Genomic DNA, 12178 nt, shown 5'->3' with positions numbered 1-12178 from the left:
CTACCTGATAACAAGATGTAATTTAAACCGGTCCAGCAGTTTGTTTACCATGTGACTCTGATGGAAAGTAAACTAATCAGCTCTTTGGCAGCAGGCCCAGCTGCCAGGCTCAGTTTGACCTGTTGACCTACATTATAGCTCCTTCACCGACACAGACCTGCTCCTGAAAATACTACAAGAACACAATGATCAAGAAATGTATGTATGACTTCACCGTACTCTAACTCCTCAACTTTCTGCTATCTGAAATGTTTATGTTCTATTTATAAAACAAGACACTCAGTAGTGACGTTCCCAAAGTTCCCATTAAAACCAACAAATATTTGTATCTAATAGAAGAAATTTAATCAATATTGGACTCTTACTGTTACTCTATTCATCTGATATACGCCTGCTTCCTCTTAAAGTGTCCAAAAGAAAAGACAGGTGTTTCAAGTTAAATGAACAAATCTATCTTCAACACAACACTCTGACTCATAGATAGTGGAAAACTGATGTTTCTGGCCAAGATTTTCAAATATTGCAACATCTGAGGACACGAGGGAGGCAGACGGAAGTTAAATAGTTCTTCACTCTTTTAGTTTTTACCCTGTGAATCATGAATACAGCAGCCTTTCAGCCCCGAAAATAGACCCTCTAAAAGGGTTTTTTTTAAGGTTAAAGAAGTTCCAGACGGCCATGATGATTGGGAGGCAGACCTCACTGAGAGGACAGACAGAAGCTCCCTGAGCAGCTGATAGAACATGGAAAGGTGGCATCATCTGAACATTTTCCCCCAAGGATTAAAGATTATCCATTAAAATGTTTAAAAAAAGTCACATCTTTATTTCCAAGAATAAATAAGACTGAGTGATAATCAGTAACCAATATCTGATGTTTGTCCATTTATTTCAGAATCCCCTGATGTCCTTGGAAGATTTGTGTTGTTTTTTAATCTTCTATCATTTCATTTTTAATAGCCTATAATCTGTATAAATGATGTTGTCAACAGTGTGATTTTTCAGTGTTTTCTATTCAAAGTTCTCTGTACTGTATAAAACAATGTCAACAGTATAAAGTCACAAAAATCTGAAGAGCGCTGCACAGCACATAGAGAAAAAGGACGTGCCAAAGCACATGCAATTTGTATTTAGCATTTCAGATGTTGTCTTCTGTGATGCAGATAAATTATTTATGTATACTTAAAATAATTAAATGAATTATGGGTCTCATAAAGGTGGAAGAAATAAAAGTAAAACTGTCTATCACAAACAAAAAAAGCAACTTTATGTTGGGTTGAAATTTTGACACTATCAGAGAGGAATAAGAGGTTTTTAGTTTTAGTGAAGTAATTATCTGTTATTCATCTATTATGATCTGTTAATGCTGAATGGTAACATATTTTAAAACTATTATATGTAGTTAACTTTAACATGCAAGGACTGCACCTTCCGTTCAACAAACTGTTATATCAATTAGATACGCACAACATTTATTTAAATCTTTAATAATGCATGTCTCTGAATGAATCCAGGTGGTTTTATTTCTATCCATCCATACATCCAGTTCTGTGTTTGAAATGACAGGATTGGATCAGTAGATGGCGCTATTTATCCATACAGCAATATTACAGCAGGCCACAGCGTCGCTTCACTTTACATTCAAAGTTGTATTCATTCTTTCAACCTCATTTTTGAATCCTCTTTTAAAAAATGTGATTTCTGTAAATATTTTTTTAATTCACTTAATTTTGTTTTCTTCAATTTTTTATTTTTTTTTACTCGAAGGCCAGACCTATTTAAAGAGACTAATAGTCCTGTGAGGGTTTTGATATTAGTAACATTTCATAAAACTTTGATTTGAGTCATCAGTCTTTCATCACTCACTCTAAATCTGCCTGCAGTCCACAGTCTGCACAGTTTCCACCCTAAACCTGTGCGTCTGAGACTGCGGATCTCTTAAGTGGGATGATCAAACTATGTTTCACTCTTTGAGTCAAATAACACGCCTTTGGGTAGAATTATGCAACCTCCCCGAGGCCGGTATGTTACCGTAATAAAACCTTGTTTCATCCGTGTAGTCGTGGCTCTGAGACGTAGTAGTCTTAATAATCCCCCGCGTCCAGTTGGTGGAAATCCCCACGTGGTTTCGACTCCTGTATAAAAACTTTGGGTGTGCGGAGCCCCTGTTGTCGTGATTGCAAAAGGCAGAAAGGGTCTCAGTGAGAGGCAGCATCTTGCAGGACGCACGGAGCTGTTTCATTTACTACAGCCGCGCGCACCGGACACGGTACCCAGCAGCGGGCGCAAACACAAAAGACGCGGGACTCACTGAGACTCACGGTGTTTTTCTCTTCTGGGACTGCAGTTGTAAAAGTTTCTGCATGCTTATTTGAATGGGAAAGAGCGAACTGGACGCATTTGGACGCCGGAGGGGGGTTTGATTTAGAGTCCTCGTTTGTTTTGGTAGATTACACGTCTGACCTGAACGTGCAGTGACAGACGCGCGTCAACAATACATGCTCCTGTGTGCGCATCGCAATCACAGAGATGACCTTTTATTTTGGGCTTAGAAAAGAAGCATTGTTGGATAACAAGCTGAATGCATAATGACTGGAGTTAATTAGCCTCGTATGTTTGGGAATACAAAGATCTCATTGGCTTCTCTGGATATCTTCAGGCGTCTCATTTTTTGGAGCACAAGTGGAATTAAACGTAGCTTTTACCTCAGAGTGTATTGAACTGTTTCTCCCTACTCTTCCCTGGGATTTAGCCTGTAACATAACTGCAGAAAAATGAGCTTTTACAGTTTGGCTTTGTCCTGTTTGGTCGCGTGCGTCCTCTCCGCGCGCTGCAGCTCGGTGACCGGGACAGACACTCAGAGCTCGCCCCAGGAGTCGTGTGCGTCCTGCGGTCTGAGGACGCCGGACCAGTCAGAGCGGGTGAACATAGACTTCCTAGAGGCGGTGAAAAGGCACATACTGAACCGGCTGCAGATGAGGGACAGACCCAACATCACCCACCCCATCCCCAAAGCCGCGATGGTGACGGCGCTGAGGAGGCTGCACGCCGGGAAAGTGCGCGAGGACGGCAGGGTGGAGATCCCCAGCTTTGACGGACAGGCTGCGTACAACAACGAGGTTCAAGCGGAGACCTCGGAGATTATCAGCTTCGCCGAGTCAGGTAATAATCAATAATGCATTGCATACATTCAAATCGACCCCTTCATGAACCTCTCCACCTTTTGACTTCGTGTTATAGACAGCTCAAGGATACAGGTGAGTTAATAACCTAAAATCATGGATGAAATTTCATTCTGTAAAGCCTACCATACTGATCTGACTAAGCATCACTTTAGAAGTTAAAATAACACAGTAAAGTAATTGGACCTGGTGCAATCATCATTTCCATCATCATATTACTTCACAGTGCTGCCCTGCTTGATTTCCAGTAGCTGGTTTCAAATCCTCCTGTTTAAGTCTGTGGAAATGAAAAAGAAACTAAACTCAGAGTCCTTAAATTACCCCTATGTGTGTTGTCTATGGGATAAAAGGAACCTCTGAATCCAATTTCATCACTAAAGCCGTGCTCACACTCAATACTCCAATGTATAAAGCCCTCTTTTAAATACACACAAAAGTCCCTCAATTGGCCATTTATCCCTTCCTCTAAGAATGTGTATCTAACTAATTCTCACAAGTCCAAAGAGAACACCCTTTCCTCTCTCTCTCTCTCTCTCTCTCTCTCTCTCTCTCTCTCTCTCTCTCTCCCTGCCACTCACACACACACACTCACTCTCACACACACACACACACACACACACACACACACACACACACACACACCCATGTTCACACCTAAAATCATCCAGGCTTGACAGAATCCAATAATTGTCAGTTAGCACTGTGAGAACGACGTCTTTGACACAAACTGTTAGTTTAACAAAAAGAAAACATATCATTAAAGACACCAAAATAGGACGACTAAAACACACACATACCATCCTGTATTTTCCCATTGGCCCTGCCGCTACAATTAGCCTGAATGGGGTCCCACCTTCCAATGGGAATGATCTGAGCACCCTCATGACAAGGGAACAAAAGCCAGGCAATTATTATAAGAGCTCTATGTGTTCCTGCTGAACGCAATATGTCAACGTTACGCAGGAGAAAACTCAAAGAAAACAAAAGAAATCAGAATAATGCATGAGACATTTGAGTTTGTGCGGGGGAGTTAGTGTTGGAGGGAGTGTGGAGGGGCATGGGGGGGTGATATTGTGTGAGTGTGTGTGTGTGTGTGTGTGTGTTTGTGTGTGTGAGTGTGTGTGAGTGTTTGCCCATATTGCAGTGTTGTAAAGAATGTTTTTGTCGATCCAAAGGTTCGCTGGGCTCTTTTTTTTGCTTCTTCTTCTTCTTCTACTTCTGTTTTTTCCCCCTAGTTCTATTCTTCCTCGCACCTTTGAGCCTTTGTGTGGCATTGTACCATGGAGCTGGCTCGGGTCCCTGCTCCCTAGACCCCGTCTGCCTCCTGGCCAGCTGGCTCACGCCCCCCTCTAGATCGGATGCTGCCAGCCAGGGGGCATGGCTCGGAGGCAAGGTCTCCAGAAAGCTCTGAAGCCAGGGGAGCTTGTCCCCCAAGCATGAGGGAGCCTGAATTGTTGTTGTCACAGTTTAGGGGAAGGCGGGTTTTGGGGCAAGGCTGGCATATGTTTAGCCAACAGCGAGCCAGTAAATGGATGTGGAAAGGTGTTGATGTGCCTTGAAACAGTGAGGTCACCTCACATCCCCTCAGCTCAGGGTTAACTACGTGCTTGACAGCCAGGGAGCCGGCTTCTTATCTCTGGTTGCCGTAGTGCAGAAGGTAGAGGTCTGCCAAGCGGCCCCCGGCAGGTGAGGAGGACGATGCCAATCTCCCTTCTCCCCTGACATGGTCCCATGGGTCCCCACTGAGGGATTCAGTGTCCCGTATCCACGGGAGCGGATCGAGGAACATAAGCAAGGGAAAGAAGGGAGGGTGAAAGAGAGAGGCGTACATGTAGAAGTTTAGATCGGCGTTTCTTGATTGCTCACTATAGCCGTTCGGACCCAGTGAACTCATGGCGAGTGGTCCAAGAATTAAGACTTCATTATGGGAGGTCATTAACTCCAGTCCGGTTCCTCCAGAGGATCGGGTTGGCAGGTTTACTTCAGGACGCAAGTCTTTCATGAGGAGCTGTCAGTCATGGCCATCCTGGACACGCTCCAGACATTTTCCACATTCACTCACAAGTGTGTGTTTCAGCACTCAATGGCTTCTGGCTGCCTCTCTTTGGCTTGTGATCTTATAAATGATTTATGCAACTTTATTAAAAATGGCCTTGTTGTAAAGCTTAAACAACAACAGAGTCTGTGCCACAGCCGCTTTATCCTCCGGCCAAAAGTCCAGCAACCTGCCTCTCCATCCTCTTGCTCCCTCCCCTCCTTGCTCTTTGTGGAATTCCTGGAGTGCTGAGACTCTCGGGCCTCAGGGATGGCTGCTGCGATAGGCACACACGCCTCTCTCTGTTCATGTCAGAACCACAAACGCTCTGTGCCGCACCCCTTGTCCTTCCACGGCGTGTGGTCTTGTCGACAGCAGATTTGAGTAATGAGTTCTGGAGCTGCCTGCTTCCATCGCTTCTCCCCCGACTTGGTGGCGCAGGTGGGGACACGCTGAAGCTGCTCTTTATCCGCAGCGGCCCACCCAGGTGTCCTGGCTGCCGATACTCTCTGACAACTTTTCCACTATGGGGTCAGGCGAGGCGTGTTGGGGCCAGCGTCAGATTGTTTGGAACATAAAGTGGATGAAGATGAAAAATGTGTTCCTTAGAAAGACCTCAGTACAAATACTTGATTTGGTGTGTTTCTTTGGGCTCCCAATGCTAAAGACGCTGTATGTTCAGTTTCATAGGTTGAAAATTGTAAACCGTAGAAGAGACGAGGGTGAGGGAAACTTATCATCATTAATCTTGCTCACTGAGTGATTCACACACCTCATTTGCTGCTCACCCCGAGCGGCAGCTGGGTACAGTGTCCTACGTTTATTGAGCCTTTCAGAATTTACTTTACAACAAAAGAACTGTCCAGTACACTCACTCATACACATTATATCTGGAGTCATGGTTATTGGGAACCTTCTGAAGGGAATCCTCTGCAACACCTGGAAAGAGGTGTCACCCAAATAATCCCTCAGAGAGGAGGAGGACAGGTAGAAAGAAAAAGAGGTGTGAAAGAGGATGAGAAGGTTAGACGTGTATTTGTTGGAATGCTAGAAGAGGCCCGCTTAAGGTTTCGAGAGATTTAACCAGAAGCTGCTCTGGAGTTTTTCACATATCGTACAATATCAGTCTGCACATGAACGACAGCTGTTCTCTGAGTTTTGTAAAAGTTAAACACAAACCACTGACTCTCTGTAGAGGATGCGCTTGATGTTGCTGTATTGGACTTTCTATCCTCAATCTCATGCATGCACTCATGTTTTTCCTTCCATCTATTCTCTTTTGCTTATCTGAGGTTGGTTTGCATTGGCAGAATCCTGAGTACAGTATTCATGACGTCCTTCTTCCAAGTAACTTTTCCCAGCTCCTCCTGAGGGACCCCGAGGCCTTCCGAGGCCAGATGAGATATACGATCCCTCCAGCCAGTTCTTGATCTGACCACGGCTCCTCTCCAGAGTTGTGTGCGTCTAGTAAACCTCCCAGCAGGCATCCTAACCACATGCCCACAAAACTTCCATTTTTAGTGCCAAAAGTGTTGGCATTAACAAAAGTATTGGGACCGCATGTTTTCATAAAATGCATTTACTTGTACCAGCCTCTCAGCTGCAAGGAGTGTAGCCTTTCTTCTCTTCTATTACAAACCAGAATGCTAACCTCTGCAAGATTGGATCTTATCTCAGTGACCCTCTCTGCAGCGTTTTCAGACAATTTGGGTAAAAGTCTGTGCCTGTCAGTGGCAAATCAAATCAGGTGCTTTTGCCTTGAAAGAAATAGTAGCAGCCATTTTTGCCCGACTTAATTGAAGCGATCCATTTTTTAACAAAACAGCTGAGTTCTTTACTCATCACCTGTTTCATTCCTTGACTTTTTATGGTCACTGTGTATGTTTGTGTGAGATCCCCTCTACTCTGAGTTTGGAGCTGTTGAGGCAAGTAAAAAAGTGTGCTGAAAGAGGTGAGAGTGTTCAGCTGATTCCTTTATGTAATTCCCTTTAGATGGATTTCAATATGTACTCACTGTGCACTTGATACTTTACCCACAGGCTTTGGTATTGAGAAGGATCCTACTTGATGTATTGGGTACTGTGGGGTAGAGTATACGTGTGTGTGCGTGTGCGTGCATGCGTGCATGCGTGCGTGTTTGTGCGTGTGTGTGTGTGTGAAGTGCTTGAGCTCCCAGCTGACATGTTTGAGTGGAGAGCTGGTCTGAACAGGTTTCTGTGTGAATGTAAAGCCGTGCTTTACAGGAGGAAGAGGCGTGAGGCGCCTTAAAGAGGGGGGCCCGTCTTTGGTGGCCACCTGTTGACACTGACACACACTAATCAGTCGGCAAACAAAGTAATTTAGCCGCTTTCAAAGGCACTGCTCTGCTTGGGCACATTGTACCAAATCTCCTGAAATAGAAACCTTTCAAGTTACCTCAGGGTAATTTGGAAGACATCATTAGGCTTAGAAAAAATACTGCCAGGGAGAGCCCATCGCTACCCTAAGACTCCCGGGATCTCTTCATTGTGCTGCTGCAGAAAGTGGCCAGTGTCATGTAAATGGCTTTTATTTTTGCCTCATCATGCTTTTTGCTGGAAAGCCACGCGTTTCAATGGCGGGCTGCGGCACGGCTGTCTCCCACTGCCTCACAGGGGGCTTTGTGCTGTCACTCTCAGGGTGCTCACACTTGGAAGGAGGGGGGAAAGGGGTGGGGTAAGGTGGGGGTGGGGTTCTGGGGGGGCACTAATAGTGAACTCAATGAACCCCCCGGGAGTCTTGGCCATGTCCACCAACCCTCCCACCTTTCCCACTTGCATCCTTCCTCCATTCCTTAGTCTTCCTCTTCGCTGTTCTCCTCCCTATCCCTCCCTCCATTCTCTACCCACCTCTCTCTCTTTTCTGGCCCCTGTCACTTACAAAGCTGGACCTGAGGCCAACTGGGCCTGATCCCAGAACTGGCCTGTCACAGCTGGCCTATCAGGAGCTGCCACAGAGGTCACCTGACACAGTGATTGAGGGTGAACAGAGAAAACGCCGGGGAAAACAGCCCTTTAAAGAGCGAGCTGTGCCCTTTGTTGGGAGCCTTTCTGCTTTTTATGGGAGTACATGCTGTGTTTGTGTGTGATGAAGGGAGACAATCTGAAGTCTTTTTGTGGATTTTACAACAAAAAAGTTGTAGAACATGGTCTTCTTGGTGGCAATGTTTCATTTTGCTTTCATTCCCTTCAATGTAGTCTGAAAGCCATGAAGCAAGCTCTTTTACAAAGAATGTTCACTTGTTCAATGACATCTGTGAAGTACTTTGGTCATATGCTCTCGGGGGTATGTTATTGTGATACCAAAACTCCATACTTTCATTGTCAACTGATCAAACTTCATGTGTTGGAGAGGATGAGGCAGAAGTGGAGCCTGAATGTATCCACTCTGGGCTGTGTGCTTTGTTTCATAAACAAACAAGAGTCTTAGCAATCATGAGTTAAGATCCTCTGTTATGCTGATTACACTGTAATCTTCTGCAGGATTAAGAGCATTACAGCCCAGTCCTTGAAGAACTTGTCAATATAATCAAGTTAATATTGATTTTTGGTGTGGGCCTCTGATTCAATTTTGGAGCAAATGCATATGCTACTTGTAAAAAGCAGAAGGCAAATCGACAGTTGAAGTTTCAGTGTTTGTGGGCATGTTGGTGAAAGGATAATGTGTCTATTTTAGTCTCAAAAATCAGAACAAACAGGGATAACTATCACTCTTTGATCCTTCTTCATTAGAAATAATAACTCTAACACATCTGTTTTCTTTTTCTTTTACACAACTCATGGTGCTAGTGTAGGAGAAATGGATTTTGTTCTGTGTTGATGCCTGTTTCATTTTATATATTTGTCTTGGACTTCTGTCAGTAGAACAAACTGCCCCAGAGGGACATTACGTTTTACTATAAAGAACTCTAACATTTCCAAAGTCAATAAATCCTGCTCACCAAAAACATCCACTGTTATGTTATTGAGAGTAAAACCCTCCCTGTTTTTCTGTCTCCAACAGATGAGCAGACATCCTCCAAGTCTGGCCTCTTTTTCCTCATCTCCAACGAGGGAAACCAGAACCTGTATGTGTCCCAGGCCAACCTGTGGCTCTACTTCCGTGTTCTGCCAGCTGGTCCTGAGAAGGGCATCCGGAGGAAGGTGACAGTAAAGCTCCACTACCAGGAGGCCGGCGCTGCCAGCGGTGCAGAGGGAGGCCCGGGAGGTGGTGGCGGTGGAGGAGGGACAGGTCGTTGGGCACTGGTGGAGAAGCGGGTGGATCTGAAACGCAGTGGTTGGCATACTTTCCCTCTCTCTGAGGCGGTGCGAGCTGTGTTCGGGAAGGGCAGCCGGCGCCAGGATCTGGAGGTTCACTGTGATGGCTGTGAAACAGCGGGTGTTGCTCCTGTGCTGGTGGACCCCAGTGACCAGTCCCACCGGCCGTTTCTGGTGGTCCGTGCTCGGCAGGTGGACGGGAAACACCGCATTCGCAAGCGGGGGCTGGAGTGTGATGGCACCAGCGGGGGCCTTTGCTGCCGGCAGCAGTTTTACATTGACTTCCGCCTCATAGGCTGGAACGACTGGATCATTGCACCAGCCGGTTATTATGGCAACTACTGCGAGGGCAGCTGCCCGGCCTACATGGCAGGTGTACCGGGCTCAGCGTCATCCTTCCACACGGCAGTAGTTAACCAGTATCGCATCAGAGGGATGAGCCCCGGGTCAGTCAACTCCTGCTGCATCCCAACCAAGCTCAGTACTATGTCCATGCTCTACTTTGACGATGAGTACAACATCGTAAAGAGGGACGTGCCCAACATGATCGTGGAGGAGTGTGGCTGTGCCTGAGTCTGCACTGACCCCTCATGAACTTGGAACAATCAGAAAGGCCTTTTGTACAAACAGGACGTTATTGTACGGTACACATATACAATATATCTATACCTACTGTAAGTGCAAGCAACATGCACACTGGTACAATCAAGCAAGTATCAGTATTGGGTCCATGTGTGCATGGGTGTGTTTGCAAGTGTGCGTGCGAGTGTGTGTATTTATCAGAGTGACATGCTTGCTGTCCGAGTCTGCGGTCAGTAACAAGATGAGAAGGGAATGATAATCACCAAATGATACTTTGCTCTAGTTTGCCATTTCTAGTCAAAAACAATGGCTCATCATCTCCTCTTGTATGAAGATAACAAGCGCTTAAGGAAAGTGACAGGATCAGCCAATGGCATTATTGGCTTCACCCCACGCTCCAAACACTGCTCCCCCAAACCCTCTTAAGTACTTTAAGCACATGACAGACTTTTTTTATATAAAGCACTGACAATTCATCAGCTTATACAATTCAGAACACCAGCACTTCCCTATATTATGCCGACAGACGCAGTCTGACTGTCTTCTCTGATGGAATTAGACCGGCAGCGCTTAATGCCTTGCAGGATTACACCATCTGAAGAAAGGCAAAAGAAAGTCCTCCACAGAGCTGCTGCTGCTGCTGTCTTTCTTGCTGTTGACTACGGGCCTCAACCTCCACTTCCTGCCTAAGAGTGCTGCAGGCCCTGCTACCATGACAACCAGGTGAAGATAGATCTCATAAGTGCACTTCACTTGTGCACTGGGAGCAACAGAGAGAGAGAACTCTTTCCTCCTGTCCCCTTTCAGCCCAGCAGAAGTGGGCCCGTGGACGCTGAGACTCTAGTTTGGGCCCACCGAGTCGACCACAGTGCAGTGCAGCACTTGCAGAAACTGAAATGCACACCCTGAATAGCACTTGTATAAATAAATGCCTTCCGAGGGGTACTGAGTGTCCTGTCCTATCACTAAATAAGTGCCACATGAGCTATGCAATGTATAGTAACCTATACCATACTCAACATGCTCTCTTAGACTGAATCGTCTTTCCATCTTTCTCTCTGTCTCCTTCTTTCTCTCTTAAGTCCTTGACTCTTTATCAATACTTGAAATGTAATCTTTCGCCTCCTTTCCAAAGCGAATGATTGTTGTGACGTTTGCACTGAAAAGTTGCGGGATTAGTGAAACAAAAACTGCCATTGAAAAGTTATTTTTATAGAAGAAAATTGAATTTTGTTTCAAATGTATTTTACCTAATTAATGGAACCAAAGAGGCCAAGATTTTAGCTATTGTACTAAGATGGCAAGGCCATTGAGTTACTGTGTACAATACTGTTTTGATCATTTGCAATAGGCCTACCACTGTATCAGGGTACGATATATGATTTCATTTCTTTGCTCTATTTTCATTCTCTGTTTTGTACAATAAGCATCACTTCATTTTCATCTTTAATTCTATTTTTGTTTCGGTTTTCTATTTAATAAGAAAGTTATTTTTAGTTCCTGTCTAAGAATCATTTAGTCAAATAAATGTCATCTGTACAGTTTATGTAAAATAAAATGTTTTCTTAATTATTTTGTAACTTTAAATTCTTTCCTGCGTCTTGTGTTTGAGACTGTGTGTGTTTTCCTCTTAAAAACAAACGGGTTGGGCGTCATATTTGAATCTGTAGGGGTTGTTTTATGATAGAGGCTGCTTTGAGCTCATTAAAAACAAAAAGGTGGGGCTGAAATAGCTGCTTACTACATGCACACCCTGGATTTCATCAAACATCTCCCTCTCGCTGTCTGTCAGGACTGAATGTCTCTCATATGCTGGATCTATAAAACAGTAATTACAACCATGATTAACAGCTTCAGTGGAATCTGCAGTGGCTGCCAGCGTGCAGACCTTCACATACCTGCATGATCTTTTTTGGCTGCAGCTCCTGTTAATGTCTGTGTTTATGTTCATGCAGATAATTGTTTATTACTGTCAGAAATTCTGCATCTGGTAGATTTTCTGAAGCTCTACAGTGAGCAGGTTAACATTTAATCATGGGATGGGATGTCGACTAAAGTATCAAAACTTACATTATGCATAACGCACTTCAGATAGGTGGACATGTC

At 44.8% G+C, this 12178-nt stretch overlaps 1 protein-coding gene across 1 annotated transcript; it reads left to right on the top strand.

Moving 5' to 3' along the window:
• Nucleotides 1–1868: 1868 nt before the first annotated feature.
• Nucleotides 1869–11642, top strand: inhbb (inhibin subunit beta B). Its single transcript, XM_034693709.1, has 2 exons — nt 1869–3161; nt 9237–11642. Exons 1-2 carry the CDS (start codon nt 2774–2776, stop codon nt 10061–10063), a joined length of 1215 nt encoding a protein of 404 aa, XP_034549600.1. The 5' UTR covers nt 1869–2773; the 3' UTR covers nt 10064–11642.
• The last annotated feature ends 536 nt before the right edge of the window (nt 11643–12178 follow it).

Source organism: Notolabrus celidotus, chromosome 10, assembly GCF_009762535.1.
Source record: "Notolabrus celidotus isolate fNotCel1 chromosome 10, fNotCel1.pri, whole genome shotgun sequence".
NCBI classification, from domain to species: domain Eukaryota; kingdom Metazoa; phylum Chordata; class Actinopteri; order Labriformes; family Labridae; genus Notolabrus; species Notolabrus celidotus.
The sequence above is the reverse complement of the archived record's forward strand: the minus strand, read 5'-3'. Positions and strand labels throughout refer to the sequence as shown.

Coding starts and splice junctions, on each gene's coding strand:
- inhbb (XM_034693709.1), top strand. CDS start 2,774: ATGAGCTTTTACAGTTTGGCTTTGTCCTGTTTGGTCGCGTGCGTCCTC. Junction 3,162..9,236: donor TATCAGCTTCGCCGAGTCAG/GTAATAATCAAT, acceptor TGTCTCCAACAG/ATGAGCAGACATCCTCCAAG.